The 27,543-nt window shown below is 46.2% G+C and overlaps 1 protein-coding gene across 1 annotated transcript in view; it reads right to left on the bottom strand.

Moving 5' to 3' along the window:
* shc3 (SHC (Src homology 2 domain containing) transforming protein 3) overlaps positions 1-27,543 on the bottom strand; it is a gene marked incomplete at both ends in the record, with an annotated part of 120,301 nt that overhangs the window by 36,625 nt on the left and 56,133 nt on the right. The window contains 3 exon segments of the mRNA XM_084324998.1: positions 26-77; positions 10,313-10,366; positions 12,149-12,268. Of these exon segments, the coding sequence (XP_084181124.1) occupies positions 26-77; positions 10,313-10,366; positions 12,149-12,268 (226 nt within the window).

The following is a 27,543-nucleotide window of genomic DNA, read 5'->3' as shown; positions in this document are numbered from 1 at the left end:
AAGCGACGAAGGAGTCGCTACCTACCTCTTCGATTAACCGGATCCTTGGCTACATAGGCAACGTAATCTGTCGTGTCCTGAAGAAACAAACACACAACAGATTAAAGTAGAAAGAAAGAGTCCAGAAAGAAGTTGAGCCACTCATCTAGTTCATAGGGTCACCAGAATCAATAGGCTTCTTCCTGTAGGGGTCATGAATGTGCTCTGCAAATTTGAAAGGTAACACTTTATAATAGCACTCAGTTATAAGACCTTTATAAGGTATTTGTAGATAATGAACTAATCATGAACAAATCATTTATATACATTCGTAAATTATTATTAAATCATTTATAACTATATTTGTATAATATTTACAAATTAGTTCTACATTATTTATAACTCACTATCAACATTGTTTGTACTTGATTTGTTCATCATTAAATAATGTTGTTTAATGTGTAGTAACACATTTGTATATGCTTTGAAAAATGGATATGAAAAAACTACTATACTGTACCTCCATTTATTTGTTCATGTTCAACAAATGGTTTGTTAAGACATTCATAAAACATCTATAAATCATTTGCAGATGCTATTGTGTGCCCTAATCTAAAGTGAAGCCTATTCATCATTAACAAATGTCTAATAGTTTGTTTATTTGTGGACTTTTATGAATACACTTAAAGCAATTACCAGACTTGTCTTTTCATGTTTAACTAATGATTTGTTAAGACATTCATAAAACATCTATAAATAATTTGGAGATGGTATTGTGTGCCCTAATCTCAAGTGAAGACTATTCATCATTCATTCATCATTAACAAATGTCTAATAGTTTGTTAAATATTTGTTGACTTTTTCATCACGTTACAAATGTTGTAGACAGCTTTCGGATCCACCCTTCTTTGTGACATAAAACAGTGACAAAATTAGGGTTATAGATAAATGCAATTTTATTAACACAAACAAAGCAACAACCAATAAACATTGTTTATAATAAAAAGAAAAAGAGTCTCGTTTGACACGCCATATGCACTAGGACCCAGGAGTATGTAGAGGAAGTCACTTGAGACTTGAAAGTTGAAAGTTCACGTTTGTTCTCGTCAGTTTGAATGGAGCTACACGTTATACATTAGCAGAGGCAGAGCCAATGAATTGATGCTGCCCCACACTTTTAAGGTATGAGCAGGCTAAACACCTTTTTCGTTGGTAAATCTATTCCATCATTTCCGACCTACAACTTAATAATCCTATATTTTGTGTAGGTCACATACTTGATGTGGTTGGCGCTAACGTTACATATTTGAATGATGTGTTTGTTCCTAATGTGTGCTCAGTATATTGCGGTATGTGATGATGACACATGGGTAATAATTATTTTTATTTTCAGGCTGTATCGGCGCCTATACAGCCTTAAAATACAAATAATTATTACCCTCATGTAGCATACACGTCGGCCCACATACATATACTGAGCGCACATTAGCCAGCCAGCAACTGCGTTCACAGGAATGAGGAAAGGTCCAACCACATCAAGTACGTGACCTACACAAAATATAGGACTATCAAGTTGTAGGTCGGAAATTATGGAATAGATTTACCAACAAAAAAGGTGTTTAGCCTGCTCATACCTTAAAAGCGTGGGGCAGCATCAATTCATTGGCTCTGCCTCTGCAAATGTATAACGTGTAGCTCCATTCAAACTGACGAGAACAAACAAACTTTCAAGTCTCAAGTGACTTCCTCTACATACTCCTGGGTCCTAGTGTCCCCCAGATTACATGTATATGGCGTGACAAACGAGACTCTTATTCTTTTTATTATAAACAATGTGTATTGGTTGTTGCTTTGTTTGTGTTAATAAAATTGCATTTATCTATAACCCTAATTCTGTCACTGTTTTATGTCACAAAGAAGGGTGGATCCAAAAGCTGTCTACAACATTTGTAATGTAATGAAAAAGTAAACAAATAATTAACAAACTATTAGACATTTGTTAATGATGAATGAATGATGAATAGTCTTCACTTCAGATTAGGGCACACAATAGCATCTGCAAATGATTTATAGATGTTTTATGAATGTCTTAACAAATCATTTGTTAAACATGAAAAGACAAGTCTGGTAATTGCTTTGAGTGTATTCATAAAAGTCCAAAAATAAACAAACTATTAGACATTTGTTAATGATGAATAGGCTTCACTTTAGATTAGGGCACACAATAGCATCTGCAAATGATTTATAGATGTTTTATGAATGTCTTAACAAACCATTTGTTGAACATGAACAAATAAATGGAGGTACAGTATAGTAGTTCTGTTCCGTTAGGGGCTCTGCTTGGCATCACTACTGCACTATCTCGCATATGTGCACGCGCACTGAATAAAGACCACAAATGTACCTTTAATCCCAATATTCGTCTGACCACACCCCTCATCAGCTTACCTTCATAAGCAGGTGTGTGGTCACCTGCTCTCCTCCTTCTCGCTTTCACCACAAGGAAGAAGTGCCTCGGTAGATCCCCACACTTGACACCATGATGGAAGAAAGGATTAGGAGCAGCTTTGGGAAACAAGGGTACGTTGACATCATATCTTTATTTTCTCTCTCACTATTTTCGAGAAAATACGGCGATATTGTCTTCGTACTGGAGTGTCTGGAAGATGATGATCATTCTAAAAACCCTCCACCGGTTTTCATATTGGGAGCACGCCGCTGCATGCTTCTCAACTGCAGTTCCTTGCTGTGTTTGTTGGGGTGAAACCTGTCAGGCCACAGCTGAACTGTCGGACATGCCGCTGTTGTGAGAAGCGGTGCGTTCCAGGTTGGGTGAGTAGTGTTTTGCTGGCAGGCTCCACTTGTCTGTTAGTACTATGGGGGCTACTTGACAATGTTTATGGAAACCGGCCCCAGGCTAGGGTCTTTTGTTCAGCCACCTAGGCGACAGAAGGCCTTGGTCTGAAGACCATTATAGTTTTAACTAGTGGGCCGCGACCATTAACACTGGTGATCCCTGTGTGTTCTGGACGAGTGGACATCTCTCTGTCACCGTGTTAAGGCCCCATCTTTCATATCCAAATGAGAGTATTCCTTCACGAGGGGATATGTGCATGGATGTGCGATAGCGGCAGATCCATGTTCAAGTCAGCTACACAGGCCAGTTTGGTATTGTGCTGATTCCGTCGGGTGTTGGTAAAATCACCGTTGTAAAGCAGTGTTGACATCTTGTTTCTCTTTTCTCTTAAAAAGTGAGGAGAGGTTCAGAACGGCGGCCTGTCTGGGTGAGTGTTATGTCATTGTATACATGTTCAGGTGATAGCTGCTTAGCTTACGGTTAGCCAGTCAGCTGTTAACTGCTGCGTTAGCCTGCTGGGATCGCTGCATGGCCTGCTTAGGTTGGGCCTACTGTTAGCCAGTCAGCTGTTAGCTGCGGTGCTAGCATGTCGTGATCACTAGGTAACGTTAGCTTGCTGCTATAGGCCATGGCCTGGCGCGGGGTAGCTTTAGCTTCTCGCGCGCCGCCGTGAGCTCGCTTCTGGTCGCGTGCGCAGCTAGCTCGGCGTCTCGCGAGCAGGGGCAGTAGCGCCCGAACGGTTGGAGCGGCCGTTAGCTTGATGCTATTCTGTTGAACGTGCTTTGATTTTAACATGTTTTACACTCTTGACTACGACGTCATCCTTGACAGGGGATGTTTCGTCGACCCTGCCCTGAGCCAGGACGGCAAGGTTGCATCAACAAAGAGGACTGTAGTGCGGGTTGGAGCGGGTTCCTACGGTGTCTGTGACTGCACTTCGCTGATCTACATTCCGGGTAGGACCAGGTTTGACCAGACCTTATAACACGTCTTCTGGTTTTACTTTTCTAAATGTATTGTGAATAACGATGTTTTTCCCAAAACGTGTGTTGCTGCAATGCATTTAGGATACGACGCGGGTTATGTGTGAGCTGTTTTTGTCGCTGGCAGTTAGCTTCTCGGGATGTAATGATCTGGTTGTTGTGTGAGAAACATCATGGTGTTTATATGTACCGTGTACTCACAACTAAGGTAACTAACCTATGAAGCTATGCTTGGTGACGAGTGAGTAAAATAATGTTCTTTTCTCAGCCTGTGATGACAAAGAACAGTGTGTTCACATATTAACAGGTTTTCTTGTTTTAACTGGCCGTATTGAGGGTAAAATAAGAGGATTGTGTTTCCCCCCGGTTCCCTGGGGACTTTTTCATCCTCCTATCAGACATGTTGTGCACTAATTGTGTTTTTTGTGTGGTAGGGATGCGATGTAACCCTTAGCTTGATTGCTGAGGTTGTGCTAAAACAGCTGGAGAAACTTTATTTTCCTAAAAGAAAAGATGGTTTGGTCGCTGTCGTGTGTGCTTAGCAAGGCCTGTGGCCGATACTAATCGAGAATTATGTATTCTCTCATTGTGAAAAACGGCGTTCCTCTGTAGAGTGTTTTTGCCATTTTTTGTAGGTGATGATGGGTTGTGTGTGTCATGTGACCTACAACTGGGTTGGACTGGCCACAGAAGCACATGTGTATGTTGGACCGGGGCTCTTAGAGAGCCCTCTCTATTTCTGTGTTTTTTCCTTAGTAAAAATCAGATAGCAGGTTAGCTCATGCGCTGTGTGGAGCTGTCAGACGCTGCATAGAGCTGACTATGACAGGGTCATATTCTCTTTTTGTCATTACATCGTATCATGGGTGTGGGGTCGTAAAGGGGTGAACTGGTAACCTTTCCTCTTCCCCCTGTTTCTGTCGGTCAGGGGTACACCCCCTGTCCTTCAAGGTTCCCGTCACGTGGCGGTTCGGCACGTTACGGGGGGGGGGGGGGGGGAGGGAGTTTCCTGGTCCCACGGCCTGGTATATTGGGCGTGTGCACCGCAGGAATTCCCCCACCATAGAGTACGTCACCGTGCGCGTCTCTGTTGGTAGGACTTCCGTGTGCTGTTCAGGTCCATGTGATGGATCTGTTTCAGGGGGGTGGTCAGGGCTCCTCCTCACCAAGCGCCTATTCGGGCCTTCTGTGAGTTCGGACTCCTTCTTCTATGTGAGGGAGCCTCCATCAGAGTACAGAGCCTTCCTCCTCAGATTGTCAAAGTGAGTGGACCCTCTAGAAGGTGTCCTGTTCTATTGTATATGTATTCGATTCAATTCGATTGTTGAGTGTGTATGGGTTCAGTGCCTCTTCCCCGGAGAGCCCTAAAACCAATTTTTTACATGGCTCAAGGTGCAATATATTCTTTTCAATCTGTACAGCTCGCGTGGGAAGTCTCTCTGGGGATCCCCGTCTCCTTCCTATGGGAGGGTGGTGGGATGTAAAAATGTGAAAATGTTTTACCCCTGGCTGTGTAGACTGGGATACATACTGTTGATGCTTCCTTCTTTTCTATTCAAAAAGTGTTGGAGTTAGGAAGTGTCACACCCCTCTTGTCGTTCCCCTGGGCGCCTTGGGGATTCAATGACAGGTCTAAATAGCCTGTTCATTGATGGGGGTGTGTCCCGACGCACGTATAGTGCTAGCTCGCTGTAAACAGGCGACTGACTGGCGCGCCTTGGTTGCTTGGGGTTAAAACGGCGTTTTTATGAAGCAACTGAGATGGGGGTTTTTCCTCTTCCGACGATCAAATCCCACGACCTGGGATGGTTTTCGACAGATTCTCGTTCATGTCTGGGGGATGATGACGGAATGGATCTGAACATATGTAGAGGGGTCTCACGCCCTTGGGGTGGGCCACCGGGCGCGGTTCGCCCGAACGTCTGGGTGGCGCCTTCTTTTCATATCTGCCCTTTCTCCTGGAGTAGGCATGTCGGCGTGGTTAGGGCACGGGACTGGTTCTGGTCACGCTGGTCCGGATCAGTTGAACCCGTTGTCCGCCGGGGATGCAGATCTGCTGTTCTGGTACCCTGAGGGACTTGGGCTTTTTTCAGGGGGAAAAATGCCAGGTCGGTCCGGGTGTCACAGGGTTAAGCGCTATGGAGATCCTGGTTGGGTACGTTTTTACTCAGCACTGTCGTAATGGCTTACGGCCATGCCATTCTGTACACGCTCGATCTCGTCGGATCTCGGCCGCTACACAGGTTGGTCCTGGTTAGTACTTGGTTGGGAGACCGCCTGGGAATACCAAGTACGGTGTGCTTAGGGGCTGGTTCTCCATTCTTTTTCGCTCCTCTCTCACGCATGGCGAAGAGGGGCCTGTTGGGGTGGTCTTTGACCTCCTCTGGTGACCCTGTGCTTCCCGTATCGCCAGGCCCGGTCCGAGGTAATGTTCGTCGACCCGTAGGCCTGGGTTAACCCTTTTTTGAAAACTGAGACACTTGTACTGCGGTATAGCCGGTGTATACCCGCAGGTGTGTTTTGGAGTTTTTTCTTGAGGAGTTATAGGAACAACCACCGCATTGGGTAACGCCAAGGTGGTTGATTCCCTGGTGTGTTGGAGCAGTGTCAACTCTCGGGTTCACCGGTTGAGGGTGCCCCTGCACGTTCATGACGTCTGCCAATCGTGTCAGCCTTCTCTGCCTCAACCCCTCTGGGTGGGGGTTTTTAAATGGAGGCTTGGTCATGCAACAACGCCAGCATACGCCCCTTCCGCCGGGGCGGCTGTGTTCAGCTGTCCCCTCTGGCGCCTGTCTCGTCCGCAGTCTCCAGGCTAGGGTTAACAGCCTGTTGCCTGGTTTTTCCCCGGTGCGCTGCCTGCTTCCGTTGGTTAACCTTTTTTGTGTGCTTACGGCCATGCTGACTGCCTGTTCTGCAGGGTCAGTGTGCCAGGCGGTGTACTATTGGGGGGACAGGGCCCGCTCGGCTTACGGCCATACCAACCTGAACACGCCCGATCTCGTCCGATCTCGGAAGCTAAGCAGGTTCTGGCCTGGTTAGTACTTGGATGGGATTCCGCCTGGGAATATCAGGTGCAGTAACTGAGGGGCCTTTGTCCGAATACGCTGGCGATGTGGGGGGCGGGGCACTACGTGCCCACCTGGTGGGGTCTTGATGCTGGCATCATGGACTTCTCCGGGCCCCCATTCTAGGGAGTCCAGTCCTTTTGGTGGGTCTGGGTCTTCCTTCGCGCTCCGCTGCTACGGCCTTGCCACAGGGTTGGGTTTGCCCTTGACCCCGTGATTCTGGGGGCAGTATCGAGGTTGTTCCTCCGTTCGTTCCCGGGTGGCATGCGGGTTGTGCGTGTGTGTAGTCGTGGGGTCAAGCCACGGTCTGCTCACCCTGTGCGTTGAGTTGCTTGAGTGCCTCTTCGCACGGTCGGGTCCGTCGCCCTCCCGTGAAGCCCCTAATAGGGGGGATGCCCTCCATTAGGGGGGGTCGGGGGGGCTCGGCCCTCCCTGTTCTGATGGTTGTGGGGGGCTGTCAGCGGGGTGTATTTGTCAGCCAGCGGCTCCGCTTGGCCTCCCCTTGTGCAGTAGTGATGCCAAGCAGAGCCCCTAACGGAACAGAACGTTAGGTTATGGCTATAACCAAGTTCTGTTAGTTAGGGGTGACGCTTGGCATCAGACGGCCGCTGCAGCCCTTGACCTCACCTTGTGGTGAAAGCTTGGGAAGGAGGAGAGCAGGTGACCACACACCTGCTTATGAAGGTAAGCTGATGAGGGGTGTGGTCAGACGAATATTGGGATTAAAGGTAAATTTGTGGTCTTTATTCAGTGCGCGTGCACATATGCGAGATAGTGCAGTAGTGATGCCAAGCGTCACCCCTAACTAACAGAACTTGGTTATAGCCATAACCTAACGTTTTTTCATATCCATTTTTCAAAGCATCTACAAATGTGTTACTACACATTAAACAACATTATTTAATGATGAACAAATCAAGTACAAACAATGTTGATAATGAGTTATAAATAATGTAGAACTAATTTGTAAATATTATACAAATATAGTTATAAATGATTTAATAATAATTTACGAATGTATATAAATGATTTGTTCATGATTAGTTCATTATCTACAAATACCTTATAAAGGTCTTATAACTGAGTGCTATTATAAAGTGTTACCTTGAAAGTCCACAAATAAACAAACTATTAGACATCTTATTTCCTGATCAGCACACACACACACTCACAGCCACACACACACATATGGGACACGCTGAGATATAGGTGAAAAAAACTCTGATTATCCCAAGACTGGTAAAATAGATACCTTACCTCAGATCAGATGTTCTCCAAAAAGATTATTTCAATTCCTGATCGCCATTCCAAATATCGATCGCGTTTATTGATCCAACGCTGGGTACTGGAAACACATAATCCACGCTGTTCTGAGGGTGGCCAATGACTGGGATCGTCTCCGGTTACATGCCTGACAAGTAAAATGTGGATTCCGGACTCTTTTTTTCCCATCCATTTCATTCAGTCCAATCCAATAAGTGCAATACCATCCAGAGAGACGATAGGGGGCGGTATTTTCCCTGTTCGAGCTCAGATAGATCCCCACTGGTAACGTGAGGCTAGATTGATGAAAAATGTATGGAAATCGATAATACAAAAAATAGCGATTAAATAACAAGATTTCTCGTTCTTGGCACTCAACGCATGGCATGAACTAACGAGTTTCTCGTGGCTGGCACTCAAAGTGTTAACAAATCATTTGTTGAACATGAACAAAATAAATGTTTTTTCATATCCATTTTTCAAAGCATCTACAAATGTGTTACTACACATTAAACAACATTATTTAATGATGAACAAATCAAGTACAAACAATGTTGATAATGAGTTATAAATAATGTAGAACTAATTTGTAAACGTTATACAAATATAGTTATAAATGATTTAATAATAGTTTACGAATGTATATAAATGATCTGTTCATGATTAGTTCATTATCTACAAATACCTTATACAGGTCTTATAACTGAGTGTTATTATAAAGTGTTACCATTTGAAAATATTTGAATGAAAGCTATTGGAGTTATTCTTTTCACAGGTGGGATATGGATGTTTGGCCTGATGGTGGTGCTAGAGGAAAGGTCACAGGGTCACCAAAATCAACAGACTTCTTCCACTAGGAGTAATGAATTCCCAGCAAATTTGTAAACATTTTAATGAAAGCTATTCGAGATACACTAATTTGAATATTTAAAGTTTGGCCTGACACTACTGCTAGAGGGAATGTCATGGGGTGACCAAAATCAATAGGCTTCTCTCTATAGGGGTTATGAATGAGCACAGCAATTTTTTTAATGGGGCAGACACACAGTGGGAAAAATATTACATATTAGAATGAAAGGTATTTGAGATACACCAGTTCTAAAATTGAAAGTTTGGCCTGATGGTGGCGCTAGTGCAAAAGTCATGAGATCACCAAAATCACTTCCTCTAGGGGTCATAAATGTGCAAATCTGAAAAGATTAGGATGAAAGCTATTCGAGGTATCGAGCTAACACGGCAAGTGTGTGGCGGCTGCTGCGTTCGGGGGGAAACCATAATATCCTCGACACCGTCGTTTGGGGATATAACTACACACAAATGATACAACATAATGAACATACCATAGCATATAATTAAATACATACACGACTGTAGAATCAGCTCCCAGAAACAATTATGGCCTCAGACTCCATGACAGACACATCTGTTCCACAGTGCTTCTCCCTATAGGGTCCCGATGTGTTTTACTTATCTGCCTTTCTTGGCCATTCTATTGTTTTAATTGATCTGTTTTTTAATGTTTTATTATGTGTATTTTTCTTTAGTATGCCATGTATGCACCTTGGGGGTAGATTTAAAGTGTGCTCTATCAATACAATTCATTCTTATTATCATCCTCATACAATAGCATAGATATATTTTTTTATTGTTATTTTTTTTATCCACTTTTTCTCCCCGTTTTCTATTTTTTTCTCCCATCCCAATTTTGTATTATCCAATTCTTCCCTCCCCTGTCTTGAACATTGCTAGACTATGCCTCCCACAGGTCGGTTGTAGTGAGGACAGAAGCCTTGCATCACGTGTCCCCTCCGGTACACGAGGAGGCAGCCTGTCGCATCTTTTCACCACAGCAGCTCGAACTCTCAGTGGCGAGGAGTAACGCGTGGGAGGCTCACACTGCCCCCGATACTTCCTGTTTCCGTCGCACCGGCATCACCAAACCGACCTGTAGGAGTCGCTGTCCACAACGTCAAATCCTCACCCACCGGCTTTCCCACCCTCTAACACTGGCCAATTGTGTTAGTATGAACGACCGGCCAGCCGGTAGCAACGCCGAGAGCCGGGCTCGAACCCAGCGTCTCCTGCGTTAGTGGCGAGCGCCTTGCCCACTGCGCCAATCAGCCGCCCAGTGGCGTAGATTTTTTATGGAATAACGAGTCACTTACAGGGTCTCCACCTGATGCAAAGGAGATGGACTGCATATGATGGTTGGCTATTATCTGTCAGGAGTATAAAGAACACACATCATCAGCCAGTCCTCTCTAAGACAACTTCATTTATACAGTAGAGTCCTGACAGGCTAAAGCAGGATTATCCCTCAGAACGGATGCTGTTGGTATTTTCTTTGACGATGGTTATGTATTAGAAACAATTTACACTTAAAGTTTTTCAAAAAACAACAGGGCTTTTGAGGTGATGAAATCACTGCGCCAGATTTGCTGACGACACCACCCTGGTGGGTCTCATCTCCAGGGGGGACGAGTCAGCCTACAGGAGGGAGATCGAGAGGCTGCAGAGCTGGTGCAGCTGCAACAACCTTGAGCTCAATGCTCTAAACTCTAAAGACAGTGGAGATGGTGGTGGACTTCCGGAGGAAAGCAGCCCCGCCCCCTCCCATCATACTGGGAGGCACCCAGGTGGCCTCCGTGGAGTCATGCCGCTTTCTAGGCATGACCATCTCCCGGGATTTGAAGTGGGAGCAAAACATCATGGGCCTGCTTAAAAAAGCCCAAAAGAGGATGTTCTTCCTCCGGCAGTTGTAAACTGCAGAGGACCATGATGGCCCAATTTTACACGGCCATCATCGAATCAATTCTCACCCACTCCATCATCTCCTGGTTCCCCGCTGCAGCGGCAAAATATCTCGCCAAGCTGCAGCGGGTGATTCGCTCCATGGAGAGGGTGATCGGCTGTCCCCTGCCCTCCCTCAGGTCCCTGCACGACTCCAGGGCACTGAAGAGGGCAAGAAAGATCATGGCCGACCCTTCCCACCCCGGCCACAGCCTCTTCCCCCTGCTCCCCTCTGGGAGAAGGCTGCGGATCCCAAAGGCCGTGAAAGCTCGTCACAGACTGAGTTTTTTCCCCTCAGCCGCCAGGCTGATCAATGCCTCAGCCCCCCCACCCCGCCCCCAAGTGACACTGGCACAATAACAATGACACTGGCAAAAATACTGTACTGGGACTGACCTGGAACTCTGCACTTTACTTTACACTGTATACACTTTATATATATATATATATATATATATATATATATATATATATATATATATATATATATATATATATATATATATATATATATATATATATTCAAATGATTAATCCTTCACTGCACTGTCTTTGTCCTGTGTCTGTTGTTGCTGTTTGTTATGTGGAAAAAAGATCTATGTAAAATGCATTTACTGTAATTGCGGTAACAATGACCAATGTGTTTACACATATGGCTCATTAGAAGAATCTGAACCTGAATCTGAATCTGTTAGGCAAAAAATTATTCCGAGTATATATCTGCTTAGAAAACGAAAACGTAATTATTATTATTATTATTTCTCCACGTGGTAAATACACAGGTCACAACATGTTTACAGGAACGTTTTGGAGTTGTATTTGGAGTGTATTTCGTGACTGTTGGGAACTAGGCTACACTGGCACACCTACTTCCAGTGAATGACGCTAAGCTAGGCTAACGGTGCGGCTGTTCCCTAAGCCTAATGAATGCACAGAGAAGAAAAGGGTATGTATCTGCTTGTTTAACTCCAGGGTAGATGGCAAAGAAACAAATTTCCAAAAAAGTTGGCGTGTTCCTTTAAGAGGCTTGCTCTTTGGGCCAAATAAAAACAATATGAACCTCGGTGAAGCTTCTTCAGTGACGTGTTGACTCGGCCCGATAACAAACAAAACTGACACTCTCTTTGTGTTTGTAAGTGCCTCTGTCGTTACAGTAGAGGACAGACCTATACAGTCATATCATAGTTGTCTAGTACAGTGCGTTGACTGACCTGTTTGGAGTCTGGGGTCATCAGGTTGAGACTACTGGTGGAGATGTTGAGGTTGATGGACATTCCTGCAAACTGCAGGTTGCTCTTCCCCAGGATGCTGGATAGAGCTTTGGACGGTGGCTGGGAAGAGGAGGAGGAGGAGGAGGAGGAGGACAGGATGCATTACACTGAATGAAATATAACCTGCCATATTTACCTTCCCTTCCTTCCTTTCATTCTATTTCTGTTCCAGTCCTTCCTCTGTTCTTTCTGCAGCAGTGATACCTTGGTGACCCCACGTGCCTCTATTTTGGTAATATAATCAATTTAATCAAATAGTTCATCTTGAATTATGCAACATTTATTTCCAAACGTACATTGTGATTGGACAAAGGGGCCATTCTGTGAGTGCCAGTTTATGTTAAGAACTGGTACATGGTAACCTTACAACTTCACCAGTATCACTCCCACATGTTTACATACTAATAGCTTTTCTGTTAGCTTGCAACAAAGTAAAAATAACTAGGCTATTATTCTGCCTACAGCGTCATTCCATAATATAATAACCATAATTGTTATGAAGGATCAGATTAAACCGAATATATATATTTATTACTTGATATATATTGCATAGTATTTGTATATCGTCTGATATCCCTTGTGTATTCTTTGTACATATACACGGAATATCCCTTTTACCTAGTACAGACCATAATATTTCGTTCTCCTATTGGACAGCGATCCCCTAGGCGCCACGGCCATACCCCCAATGTCTAGTTCAAAGTCACCGCCAAAGACATGCCTGGACATGACCGGCTCTGCGCAAGAATACAAGACAGAAATAAGGCTGGTACTAGATTGTTCACCTAACGTATAAATACGGCGCAGGTGAATACAGAAGTATGTTACCCAATAAGTTGAAGCCTCACACCACGATACAACGTGCTGTGAAGTGGGCCCGTTTTGCCCCGAAATAGAGCCTTGAGACCGCGTGCGAATTGATAACTGAAGTATCAGAGTTAACGCTGTACCGTCGAGTTCGACCTCTTCTATTATTCAGTAATAGTCTATTTATGTATAGTGTATCGTGCGGCTACCGTTCTACAGTGACCAACATTACCAACGCTTCCTCGTACCTGGCTAGTGTGCTTATCCAGGCTGGGCGGCTTAACCTGGTGCCGTCATCCGAGGAGCCCTAGACGAGGACCGTGTGGATATGTACACTGGATAACCTAACCGACGACTACAGAGCCCTTTTCGGCTGGATTATATTTGCTTTGGTCCTGTATCTGATGGAGCGGAGAATCGTCTACACCCACAATTGTGTGGGATTTACCCTGTGAGGAGCATCGTCAAGCCCGCCTCTAGGACGCCTGAGGCTGGCTAGCTTTCCCCCATGCTGCACTGCATACCGGAGAATAGCTGTTGTTCGTCTGCGGATCAAGAGATTATTGCACTGTCTCCTGTACCTGGAGTCTCCTTATTCTTCGTTGACCCAGACTTTCGTTACCGACAAATCCTCTCCCCTGCTGGCCTACAACCGGAGGGACCCTACTAGTATCTCCCGCTGCCTTACTAGTGTACCATAGATATAATTCCTATGATACAGGTGGTATTCATTATCTCCTGCGTAATATTCTAATGGACTTAAGCTCTTGACCTATTCACGCACATTCTTCGCCTTACAAGCGCGACTCTAATTCTCAAGTACTGTAAGATAATCTTCGTGCTGCTAATAAATATTATTCTAACCAAGATTTGTTGTGGAACCGTGTCATTGTGGAGGTGTTCATCTCATATACCTGTGTACTGTATGGCCAGTAGTAATGTACATAAGACAGTAGTGGTTTAATGATACCATACTTATTTAATACAGTCAGGGAATTGTACCCTTCAGTTACAATTGGTCCTTCGAGCCGGAGGGTATCTAGCGTAATATTAATATAATATTAATATTGACATGGCCAATGATGAACACTCCACAAACGGTTCTCCTAAGCTAGATCGCCCGCAGCGCAGACGGCAGCCACCTCATTACCTAGAGGACTACGCTGCCAGTCTACTACCTAGCTTTATACAGACGTTAAACGCGGAAAAAGCGGATAGTAAAAGTATGCCAAACCCTACCGACCAGGCGACCCCGCCAGTAGAGACCCTAGTGGGTTCTAACGTAACTGACCAAGCTCACGGGGGGGACCAGGAGGGACCTGACATGACTTTACCCCCCGCCAACGTCGACGAGGCAGTCCCCGGAGAGCTCCAGGATAAAGAAAGCCCTCCAGGGACGGAGCCCGACCCACCACCAGAAGAGACGCGCACCCAGGAGATGGACCTCCTCGGAGCGCGACAGGAGAACGGATCTCCAACGAGCACTGCCAGAAGCCGATCACCTCCATCAGTGTCTTCCCCCAGCGAGGCGGACAAGATGCTAGCACAGGCATTTATCGCCACCCTGGCAGCCTCCACCGAACGCGATCGACTCCAAGCACAGACGCTTAGCGAGCGCGAACATTCTTCCATGGAACAAGAGCGCCTCCGCGCGCAACACCAAAGTGAGTGCGAACAATCTGCAGACCAAAGAGAACGCTTCCACGCGCAACTCCAAGCGCAAGCCCTTAGTGAACGCGAACACTCTGCGACCCAGCGAGAGCGCTTCCAGGCGCAGCAACGGAGTGACGACGACCGCATACGCCTAGAGACTAGACGCCTCCAGACGGAAGAGAATATGGAAAGAGACCGCGCCGAAGCCCAGCGCGCCGCCGCCGATGCACAGCGCGGAGCCGCCAATGCACAGCGCGACGCAGCCCAAGCCCAGCGCGAAGCAGAGCGCGACCTCGCTCACATCAAGCGCGAAGCCGAGCGCGACCGATTACAAGCGCAGATAATGGAGCAACTGATTGCCAGGGTAACCCCCCCTCCCTCCGCACGGAGCTCCAGGGCCTCGTCAAGACAAGGGTCTAGGGCACCCTCCCCTACCCGATCAAGCGACCCTGAGCCAGGCCAACAGAGAGAGCCTATACCCCTCTCCGAACCCCTTCCCCGACCGGTCCATGTGAGACCCAGCAACAGGGAAGAACCGGCCTACACCGCTGAGAGACTAAATAGAAGATTACAGGATCTAGATGACCTGGCAGAGGAAGAAGAAGAGGGAGAGGAGGAAAGTCAAGCCCAACAGCAGCATCGTACTCCACAGGACCAGGATGTCCAGTACAGCCCAGACTTTACCCCCGCGGCTCTGCGCTACAGACCCCCGACTCAATTCACGGGTGAGCTCGACGCATGACCAGCCCTGAGGAACAGCACCTGGGTACACGGGCCTTGGTACCCGACAGGTACCAGCCCACCACGACACGTAAGAGGAGACTCGCCTAGGAGGCCTCTCCTCCAACGCTCACCGATGTGCCAGCCATCCATGGCATCGTACCTTGGCACACCGACGTTCCCGGACTTCACACACGAGAACAGAGCACAGTACACAGAGCTACGAATGTGCTTAGAGACAATGATGTCCGATGTACCAGATGAACCGTACAAGTATGCTATCCTACTCAAGCACCTGAAGGTGCCCAGAGCGCACAATATAGCGCTGGCATATTCTACCTCTACTACCCCATACACCGCGGCTCTAGCAGCCCTCGACCAACGTTATGGACGCATATGGGACTACGTAATACAAGAGATAAGGAATATTGACCGTCTACCCCCAGCCACAGACAATCGCTCATTAGATGACCTGTCTGTCAAGGTACAATCCCTGGTAGGGATGCTGGGGGCACAAAAGGAAAAGGGTATGCACGAACTGTACGCGAACTCTAATGTTGAGAGGATATTAGAGAAGCTTCCGCCCGCCCGACAAGAGCGCTTCAGGCGGCAAAGAGGCCACCGTGATCCTAACGGTCCCGAGCCATCCCTCCTAGACCTAGCCGACTTCCTGGCGAGAGAAGTCAACAGCCTACGATTGGATACGTTCGTGCGGAGCGCGCCAAGCTCCAGAGAGGGACCTAGGAGAGCAAACGATGGCCGCAGGCTGGTGACCGTCATGCACCAAGCCGAATCAGTACCGAGCAACAAGAACCACAGTACCCCCTCGATGAAAGAGAAGTGGAAGATTGTATGCCCGTACTGCGAAAAGGAACACTGGCTGTCACACTGTGACACGTTCAAGAAGATGACCGCCGACGAGGTGAATCAATGGATAAAGTCCAACCGCCGCTGTTACCGATGTGCGCGCAGTCACATGGCAGCCGAGTGCCGCTTAAAGAAGAGGTGTAGTCGGTGTGACGGAGCCCACTTGGACGTTTTACATGACAGTAACAGAAGAAAGCCTGCACCCTCAAGCAGCACAAAGGCAAGTGTTATGTACATTGACCCCGCCAGCAGTGGGGGCGCCCGGGTGCTCTTGAAGGTGGTCCGCGTAACATTGAGTTACGAGAACAATGTCATGGACACCTACGCCGTCCTTGACGACGGGTCAGAGAAGACCCTTCTCCTCGCGTCCGCTGCGGCCCAGCTGGGGCTGCGGGGGAGCGAAGAAACGATGACGATTCGGACAATAAGAAGAGACCTGAAGACGATCAAGGGCGAGAACGTCTCCTTCACTATCGCAGCAAGCGGGCAGCCAGAGAGACGGTATAGGATCACTAACGCTTTCACCAGCCAAGACATAGGCCTGTCGCAGTACACCTACCCCATCGCCAAGCTGATGGATAAATATGTGCACCTGCGTCAACTACCTATACCGCTCATAGACGGTGCCACCCCGACCCTGCTGATAGGATCCGACCATGCACACCTCATCGTCCCGATGGACCGGGTCCACACTGGGCCCAGAGTCTGTCCAGCAGCAGTCGAGACCCGCCTAGGATGGACACTACAAGGCCCCCTCTCTAGGTCTCCCAACCGAACAGCAGCCACTCGCTGCCTCCACTCCAGAGTGACAGAAGAAGACACCACCCTCCTACAGCACGTCGAGAGGCTATGGACACTAGAGACAATGCCCTTTAAGAACGAAAAGAAACACATTCGTTCCAAGGAAGACATTTATGCTATAGCCCTCCTCGAGCAGGGGACAAAGAGAGTCAAAGTCAACGGAGTGATGAGATACGCAACTCCACTCCTGAGGCGAGAGGGTATGCCTACCTTCCACGCCCCAAAAGAAGCAACGGAGCGGTATCTATCGAACACAGAGCGGCGCCTAGCCAGAGACCCCGCTCAAGCTACTGTGTACCGCGCTGAGATTGACAAGCTAATCACAGCGGGACACATAAAGAAAATTGACATTAAAGAGGCCGATCAGACGACCGAATCATGGTACGTGCCGCACCACAAAGTCCACCACAACGGCAAGGATCGGATTGTGTTTAACTGCAGCTACCAGATCGGATCACAAAATCTGAATAAAGAACTCTTGCCCGGCCCAACACTCGGCCCCTCTCTACTAGGCGTGTTGCTACGTTTCCGCCAGGACAAGGTGGCCATCAGCGGCGACATCAAAGGGATGTTCCTGCAGGTGCGACTAGTGGAAGAGGACAAGCCCCTGCTGCGGTTCTTATGGAGAGAGAGGATCGGGGATGAGCAACCATCCATCTATCAATGGGAAGTCCTCCCTTTCGGAACCACATGCAGCCCATGCTGTGCTACGTTCGCACTGCAAAAACACGTTGCAGAAGACCCAGCAGCTGATGAAGAGGTCCGACAAAGTGTAGGAAATAGTTTCTACGTGGACAGCTGTCTGCAAAGCGTCTCGACGCCAGAAGAAGCCGAGGCCCTCCTACTCAAGCTCCGCGCCTCCCTGATCAAAGGCGGCTTTGATCTCCGGCAGTGGGCCAGCAGCGACCCTCAAGTACTGCGCAGCCTCTCCCCAGAGGACAAGGCAGCAAGCAGCGAGACCTGGATGGCGACCATCCCAGGAGAAGCCCAAGAAATGACATTAGGACTAGTCTGGCGCTTCAAAACAGACTCGCTCCATTATAAACACACACCCCTGACCAAGGAGCAGGGAAGGTCGACTTCACTACCGACCACAAGACGGAGTGTATACAGAACACTCGCCAGACAATATGACCCGTTGGGATGTATTCTACCTTACACCACCAGGGCAAAGATGATTGTGCGAGCGCTATGGGACAAGGACCAGGGCTGGGACGACCCCATACCCGAACACCTTGCCTCCACATGGAGAGAGTGGGAGACAGAACTCAGCTCGCTCCCAGGTGTCAACATACGCCGCAGCTACTTCCCACCCACAGTGAGGCCGGAGACGTGTCAGATGGACCTGCACGTCTTCAGCGACGCCTCCGAAGTAGCCTACGGTTCGGTGGCCTACCTGCGGGCCCGAGAGGAGGGAGGAGAAATACATACTGCCTTCATCCTGGCTCGCTCAAGAATAGCCCCCCGCAAGCAACAATCTATCCCGCGTCTAGAGCTCTGCGCAGCCCTAGCAGGAGCGCAACTCGCCACGTTAATCCAACGTGAACTCACCATCCCGGTGCAAAGAACAATCCTGTGGTCAGACTCCATGACCGTACTCACATGGATCCAATCCGATTCGTGTAGATACAAGGTCTTCGTGGGAGTCAGAATCACAGAGATCCAAGAGTTAACAGAAGCAGCATGCTGGAGGTACGTGGACACAAAACAGAACCCAGCTGACGTCATCACACGGGGAATGTCCCTGGATGACCTCACCCGTCACAATCTCTATAGTGACTGTCCCGAGTTCCTCAAGCTCCCGGAAGAAGAGTGGCCTACACCCACCCCACGGGAGGCGAGTGAAGAGGAGGCAGAGAAGAAGAAATCTATGTTCTGTGGGTTGACACACACACTCGTCCCCACAGATCCCAACATAGACGACTGCCTCACCCTTGAGAGTGCGCAGTTGGAGACATTCCTGTGGCACCACCCAGAGGTTCCGTCCACTACTGACATTATTGCAGCTAACTACGAAGATGCAGAACTCCTTCTGCTACAGCGAGCCCAAAGAGACTCGTTCCCGGACGAGCTAGACTGTCTGCAGGGATCAAAGCCAGTCCCGTCAGACAGCAGACTGCTCCAATTAGCCCCTGAGAGCGACGCCCATAATCTCATCAGAGTGGGTGGTCGTCTGAGGAGAGCCCCAGACTTAACGGATGACGTCAAGTACCCGATAGTCTTAAACAGCCGACACAAGGTCACAGAGCTCATCATGGAGAGATGCGACGAGGACGTGCACCACGCCGGGGCAGAGAGAGTCTTCGCGGAGATCAGACGTCGTTATTGGATACTGCAAGGAAGAGAAGCAGTACGACATTTCCAGCGGACCTGTCTAGACTGTCGTAAATGGCGAGCACAGCCCAGTATACCCCGGATGGCTGACCTACCCCCCTGTCGCCTCCGACTCGGCGACAAGCCTTTTCACTCCACCGGTATGGACTGTTTCGGCCCGCTGTATGTAAAGAAAGGAAGAGGGACGGAGAAGCGGTGGGGTATTGTATTCAAATGCATGACCACCCGAGCGATACACATAGAACTCCTTCCAACCATGAGTACGGACTCATTCCTTATGGCCTTCCGGAGATTCACATCGCGGAAAGGAAAACCGTCTATATTATTGTCTGATCACGGGACAAACTTCAAAGGCGGAGAAAGAGAGCTGAGAGAGAGCTTCCAAGCTATGGGCCCAGAACTTAAGACCCACCTCGCTCCATCTCAGATTGATTTCCAGTTTAACCCCCCGAATGCACCTCACTTCGGTGGAACTTGGGAACGAGAAGTACGTTCAATAAAGACAGCCCTGTACGCCGTGCTTGGGGCCCAGACCGTGGCGGAGGAAGTCCTCACGACAGTCCTCACGGAGATCGAGGGAGTATTGAACTCAAAGCCCCTCGGTTACGTCTCAAGTGATGTGGCAGATGTCGACCCAGTCACCCCCAACACTCTCTTGATGGGGCGGCTGGACCCCGCGCTCCCACAGACAGTGTACAGGCCTGAAGAAGCGAATGGCCGATGGATGTGGAGGTACAGTCAAGTATTGGCTGACAAGTTTTGGAACAGTTTCCTCCTCCACTATCTACCGTCTCTACAGACCCGCCAGAAATGGGTGAAAGAAAGAGACAATTTGACGGAAGGTACAGTCGTCATGATTATCGACCAGTCACTACCCCGAGCTATGTGGCCGGCCGGCCGCGTAAGCAAAGTGATCACTGGTGCCGACGGAAAGGTCAGAGCGGCAGAAGTGCTCGTCCAAGGGCGGACATACACCCGACCCGTGGCGAGGCTGATAGAGTTGCCAAGGCTCCCCGACTCTCTTGATGACGACCATGACCCCCTGACTTTGTGAACTGCCCTACCCTCACAACGGACATTGAGTAGTGGACAGTGCGGTTAATCTGTCTCTGCTTATCTAATTAGGTGCGGACTAATTAGGAGGCGGCTGTTATGGAGGATCAGATTAAACCGAATATATATATTTATTACTTGATATATATTGCATAGTATTTGTATATCGTCTGATATCCCTTGTGTATTCTTTGTACATATACACGGAATATCCCTTTTACCTAGTACAGACCATAATATTTCGTTCTCCTATTGGACAGCGATCCCCTAGGCGCCACGGCCATACCCCCAATGTCTAGTTCAAAGTCACCGCCAAAGACATGCCTGGACATGACCGGCTCTGCGCAAGAATACGAGACAGAAATAAGGCTGGTACTAGATTGTTCACCTAACGTATAAATACGGCGCAGGTGAATACAGAAGTATGTTACCCAATAAGTTGAAGCCTCACACCACGATACAACGTACTGTGAAGTGGGCCCGTTTTGCCCCGAAATAGAGCCTTGAGACCGCGTGCGAATTGATAACTGAAGTATCAGAGTTAACGCTGTACCGTCGAGTTCGACCTCTTCTATTATTCAGTAATAGTCTATTTATGTATAGTGTATCGTGCGGCTACCGTTCTACAGTGACCAACATTACCAACGCTTCCTCGTACCTGGCTAGTGTGCTTATCCAGGCTGGGCGGCTTAACCTGGTGCCGTCATCCGAGGAGCCCTAGACGAGGACCGTGTGGATATGTACACTGGATAACCTAACCGACGACTACAGAGCCCTTTTCGGCTGGATTATATTTGCTTTGGTCCTGTATCTGATGGAGCGGAGAATCGTCTACACCCACAATTGTGTGGGATTTACCCTGTGAGGAGCATCGTCGAGCCCACCTCTAGGACGCCTGAGGCTGGCTAGCTTTCCCCCATGCTGCACTGCATACCGGAGAATAGCTGTTGTTCGTCTGCGGATCAAGAGATTATTGGACTGTCTCCTGTACCTGGAGTCTCCTTATTCTTCATTGACCCAGACTTTCGTTACCGACAAATCCTCTCCCTTGCTGGCCTACAACCGGAGGGACCCTACTAGTATCTCCCGCTGCCTTACTAGTGTACCATAGATATAATTCCTATGATACAGGTGGTATTCATTATCTCCTGCGTAATATTCTAATGGACTTAAGCTCTTGACCTATTCACGCACATTCTTTGCCTTACAAGCGCGACTCTAATTCTCAAGTACTGTAAGATAATCTTCGTGCTGCTAATAAATATTATTCTAACCAAGATTTGTTGTGGAACCGTGTCATTGTGGAGGTGTTCATCTCATATACCTGTGTACTGTATGGCCAGTAGTAATGTACATAAGACAGTAGTGGTTTAATGATACCATACTTATTTAATACAGTCAGGGAATTGTACCCCTCAGTTACAATAATATAGCACTCTTTATTATTGTTATTGTTTAGATCCTTCATTATAGTAATGACAATAACTCAAAACCACTGTTTTCAGGGGCAATTGGGCAATACTTCCTAAAAACACAAATAAATACGTCAAGACACTAATTCTGTTCAATAATCAAATGTCTTTCAATAACAATTAATGAAAATATAAATAGGCACACACATTTCATATAAAGGAAACAGTCAGGATTTTTAGAAGCCTATTCTTGATGACTAATCGAGCCCACTCTTGGGACAGTCAAAAACAACAATGAAACAGTTTATTTCAACAACGCATACAAGCCAATAGACAACAATCCATAAACTGTTGGATTAATACAAACTAGCAACCATTTGAAAGGTCTTGTGTGCCATTTTGAGAGGAATCATTTCATTCCACACTGACTTGCACAGGCACTGCTGCTAACAAACGCTAGGAAAGGAACTTATTGCCAATTACTCAAAAACAGAAATGTTATTGTGAAAATGTATTAACCACCCAAAGAGGTGACTTCTCCCCCCCCCCCCCCCCCCCCCCCCCAATAATACTGAGACACTGGCTTGGATAGAGCTATTGAAGAAGATCAGGGGTACATAGGGGTACCTTGAGTCTGAGAAAGGCGCTTCTCTCTTAAAATGCAATTTATTATTATTATTATTATTATTATTATTATTATTATTATTATTATTATTATTATTATATTATTATTATTATTATTATTATTATTATTATTATTATTATTATTATTATTATTATTATTATTATTATTATTATTATTATTATTATTATTATTATTATTATTATTATTATTATTATTATTATTATTATTATTATTATTATTATTATTATTATTATTATTATTATTATTATTATTATTATTATTATTATTATTATTATTATTATTATTATTACATAGGATACAGCCTAGATACAGACAGACCAGGTTAATTTTATTATATCACTCTAGAAACACAAAACAAACTGGTCAGACTACTACTTGACCTTACTCCTAGAACCCACCTCACCCCGGCCCACTTTGACTACCTAGGATGGCTTAGAGTAGACGACAGAGTACAGCAACTTGCAATGGGCCTGGTCTACAAGATACACTATACGACTAAGGTACCCATGTACGTCAAAATACTTCCCAAAGGTCAGTGAATACCACGACCACAACACCAGAGGGAGCTCAACAAATCATGTTAAACCCAGATTCGGCCAAACACGTTTCGCAATTATGCCACATCAATGTGGAACGCCCTACCCACAGCTGTAAAGGAATGTGAATCACTACCCACTTTTAAAACCACTCTCAAGGAGCACCTATGGGAGACTGCAATTCGAAACTGGCCTCTGTAAATACCGTAACCCAACCCCCCCTCCAATGTACAGTAAATGTCCTAACCCAGTAATACACAAGACCCTCTTCTTGGACCTAGTAAGGTTTTGTCGATAATCCAATGTACAGTTACCCCCCCCCCCCGCCTACCCATCCCCCTCCCACCCCACCCACCCAACCACCTCCAATGTACAGTCACCCCCCACCCCACCCCACCTACCCAACCCCCCCCCCCCCCACCTCCTACAATGTACAGTTTATTTGTCAAATGTATATACTCTCTTCTTTTATTTATTTTATTAAATTTTTTACAAACAGTACTGTATTTGTAAATCTGGTATGTCATAAATGTATAGATTTAGCAGTACTGTATATCTGTATGTCATATATGTTATGATGAATTGAAAATGGGGGACCCTGATGTAAACAAGACGAAAGTCTTTCTCTGGTCTGCATCCCCTTAACAATTGTGTGTATTGAGCTGTACTGTATTGTACCCATTCTGCAATCTGTTAATAAAATGTTCAATCAATCAATCAATCAATCAATCAATCAAGAAGGGTTTTGTGGCATTTGTTGATAACATTAGTTACCAGCTGAATCAGTAAAACCCATTCAGAATGATCAGTGTGGAGCCAAGCACAGTGACTTGTCATACAGAACCAACTTTGCATTGTGCTATATCTGACCTCCAATCTGAGTTTAGATTCAGTAGCATATAATCTAATAACAACAGTTATATATCCTCTAATAACAAAAGTAGTATATCATCTAATAACAACAGTATTATATCATCTAATAACAACAGTATTATATCCTCTAATAACAACAGTATTATATCCTCTAATAACAACAGTATTACTGTATATCCTCTAATAGCAACAGTACTATACAAGCAATGTCATGACTTCACCTTCATTTATCTCAGCCTTCTGCAGTACAAATTGCATCAATTGCTAATAACGCTGAGTTAAAGTGCAGAAGTACAAGGACCCATACAGTCAATAACATCCTATACTTCTTTTTTTCTAGACAAACAAAAACAATAACCAAGAATAACCAAATAATATGTTGGGGTACATCTCCAATAAATCTGCATCTACCATAAAGCAAACAAATAACAAAATAATATGTTGGGGTGCATCTTCCTGACACTCAACTCCCTTTACACAAGGTTCACTTAACAATTAACCCGAATGGACATTCTATACACCTTAAACAAATGAAGATCGTAACGGTGTAATGTACATTATCCATCTTTCCCATTTCTTCCGAACGTATCCTGTTGCAACCTAAAAGAAAAAGTTATTCTTTCCATCTTAAAAATATCATAAATAATATCAATCCAATCCTCCACTGTAGGAATTTCTGTTCTTAACCACTTTCTAGTAATGGCTTTTCTGCTAGCCGCACTTTGATTGAATGAACATTTTATTAACAGATTGCAGAATGGGTACAATACAGTACGGCTCAATGCACACAATTGTTAAGGGGATGCAGACCAGAGAAAGACTTTCGTCTTGTTTACATCAGGGTCCCCCATTTTCATTTCATAATGAATTGTAAGTAAGGTTGCAACTTGCTCCGTGCAATCCATTCTTTGTGGATTTAGCCCTTTATCTGAAATATATATTGTTGTGTCTCTAACATGACATGTTGAAGCTGTACTCCCAAGAGTCTCCACATGGGGCGTAGTTAATAGAATGCCATTATGCCTACAGGTAAAAGTGCAGAAGAAGAGTACACAATGCTGTATGATGATACCCTGCTGTACCATGCTGTAACCTAACGTGCTTGACTACAAAATCTTGCTTTAAACAAAATCTGGGTCATACACACACCATCAACATTTATATATCCTCTAATAACAACAGTATTATCCTTCTAACAGTATTATATTTGATATAATATACATTTGAACATGCAGGGATGCAGGGGAGAGCTGAACATTGGTTCACACACCCCACAGTAAAGAAACACTGTACACACACACACACACACACACACACACACACACACACACACACACACACACACACACACACACACACACACACACACACACACACACACACACACACACACACACACACACACACACACATTTATATATACAGACTCTCACACACAAACAGAACAGACACAATTACTAATGTACACACAAACACAATCCCTCATAAACTACACACACATGAACTTATACATACACTCACGGCACACATATACACACACAAGACATGGTCTCACACACAAACACACACAATAATACAAGCACCAATGCACACACAAAATCTCTAGCTAGTTCAGCCTCCTGATCACAGATATTCTGCACTACATGAGTCACTGAGCGCCGTGCGCAGTGTGCAATGCATGGTGGCTATGGAGCTACGCCCACGCACATAAAGTCCCACACCTCTCTCTCTCTCTCTCTCTCTCTCTCTCTCTCTCTCTCTCTCTCTCTCTCTCTCTCTCTCTCTCTCTCTCTCTCTCTCTCTCTCTCTCTCTCTCTCTCTCTCTCCTCATCTCTCTCTCTCTCTCTCTCTTCTCTCTCCACTCTCTCCCTCTCTCTCTCTCCCAATCTCTCTCTCCCCTCCCTCCCCCATCCGCTTCGTCTCTCTCTCTCTCTCTCCTCTCTCTCTCTCTCTCTCTCTCTCTCTCTTCTCCTCTCTCTCTCTCTCTCTCTCCTCTCTCTCCTCTCCTCCCCTCCCCTCTCTCTCTCATCTTCTCCTTCACCCTCTCTCTCTCTCTCTCTCTCTCTCTCTCTCTCTCTCTCTCTCTCTCTTTCTCTTCCCTCTCTCCCATCTCTCTCTCTCCCCATCTCTTCTCTCTCCTCCACATCCGCTTCCTCTCTCCTCTCTCTCATCCTTTCCTTCACCCTCTCCCTCTCTCTCTCTCTCGTCAGTCGTCTTCCACTCCTCTCTCTCACTCCTCTTCCCATCTCTCTTCTCTCTTCATTCTCTATTTCTCTATCTCTCTCATCATCTTTTTTCTGTCTACCTTTTAATTATGTGCATGTTGTCTATAGTATCTCTGTGCGGATATTTCCTTTCCCACTACCCCTCTCTCTCTTTCTATCTCTCTCCCTCTCTCTCTCTCTCTCTCCCTCTCTCTCTCTCTCTCTCCCTCTCTCGCCTTACCTCCCTCCCCCTCTCTCTTTCTCTCCTCCTCTCCATCCCCCCCTCCCCCCTCTCCCTCTCTCTCTCTCTCTCCATGCGGTGTACCTTTCTCTTCCGCAGTGCTCCTTTGGTCCCAGGAACAGCCTCACACACCAGGCTGATGGCTTCCCTAGAGGGAGGGAGGGAGGGGAGGGAGGGAGGGAGGGAGGGAGGGGAGGGAGGGAGGGAGGGAGGGAGGGAGGGAGGGAGGGGGAGGGAGGGAGGGAGGGAGGGAGGGGAAGACACGGGGGCAAGATGGTGACTCCACTGGGCCATCGACAACCATATAGCCACATAGCAACAGCTATATTTACTCCCAGTCTATTTATACTCCCGACTCCACAGGTTGTTTCGATGAGAATGAAAATCTCTCCTCCACAAAAGAAAGAGAGGCCTGCGCTGAGGTGGATATCAAACATATGTGCACACAGTCACACACGGTGTCCTTTTACACTGACTGCTGTGAAAGGGACGTTGACGTGAAATTGCGCTGTCGTCGCTGGTCTCAAATACCTCGTGTTTTTTAACATCATTATTTAACCTGTTAAACTCTAGCCCTATTTTTCTGAAAATCCGCCTGAAAGTACATGCCCAAGTAAATGGAATATTGCTCCACTTCTACAAGGTCAATTTGCATGTTCTTGGTATCTAGGAACATCTATGGACATCAGGGAATGTATTCCCTGTGTCAGAAATATTGTGTATGTTTATGCTTGAGTAAATTGTGATCAAACAGAGGATAATATAAATCATAATTTTTCTTTGCATCTTTGACGGTGAATGCTCATGGAATTTCTTGAGATCAAGTGTTCAAACAAATCTAAGCAAATAAATAAAGGGAAGATGATTAAACAGAAGGATTTGTAGATACAGTACTGAATTATAATCCATTATGAACTATAAATTACCTTATTATGGCCAAGTCATACATCTATGGATAGGGCCATATCTCCTCTTTCCAATGGCAGAGTTACATCTGGATTCAGTCATTTCCTCGCGTTTGTCCGATAAAAGAAACATAGTGCTGAAAATATACACTTTGACTGCTGTTTTGATAGGGTTAGGGTCTTTACGCTACATTTGAAAAGAAACACAACATTAATTAATATGGTCTGTATTGATAAATTTATGAGAAAACAGGAGGGACCCTAGGGCTTAACAGGTTAAAGA

The sequence above is a fragment of the Notolepis coatsorum genome (assembly GCF_963971535.1).
Source record: "Notolepis coatsorum genome assembly, chromosome: 11".
NCBI classification, from domain to species: Eukaryota; Metazoa; Chordata; class Actinopteri; order Aulopiformes; family Paralepididae; genus Notolepis; species Notolepis coatsorum.
Note: the sequence above shows the minus strand (reverse complement) of the source record. Positions and strands in the feature narration are given on the sequence as shown.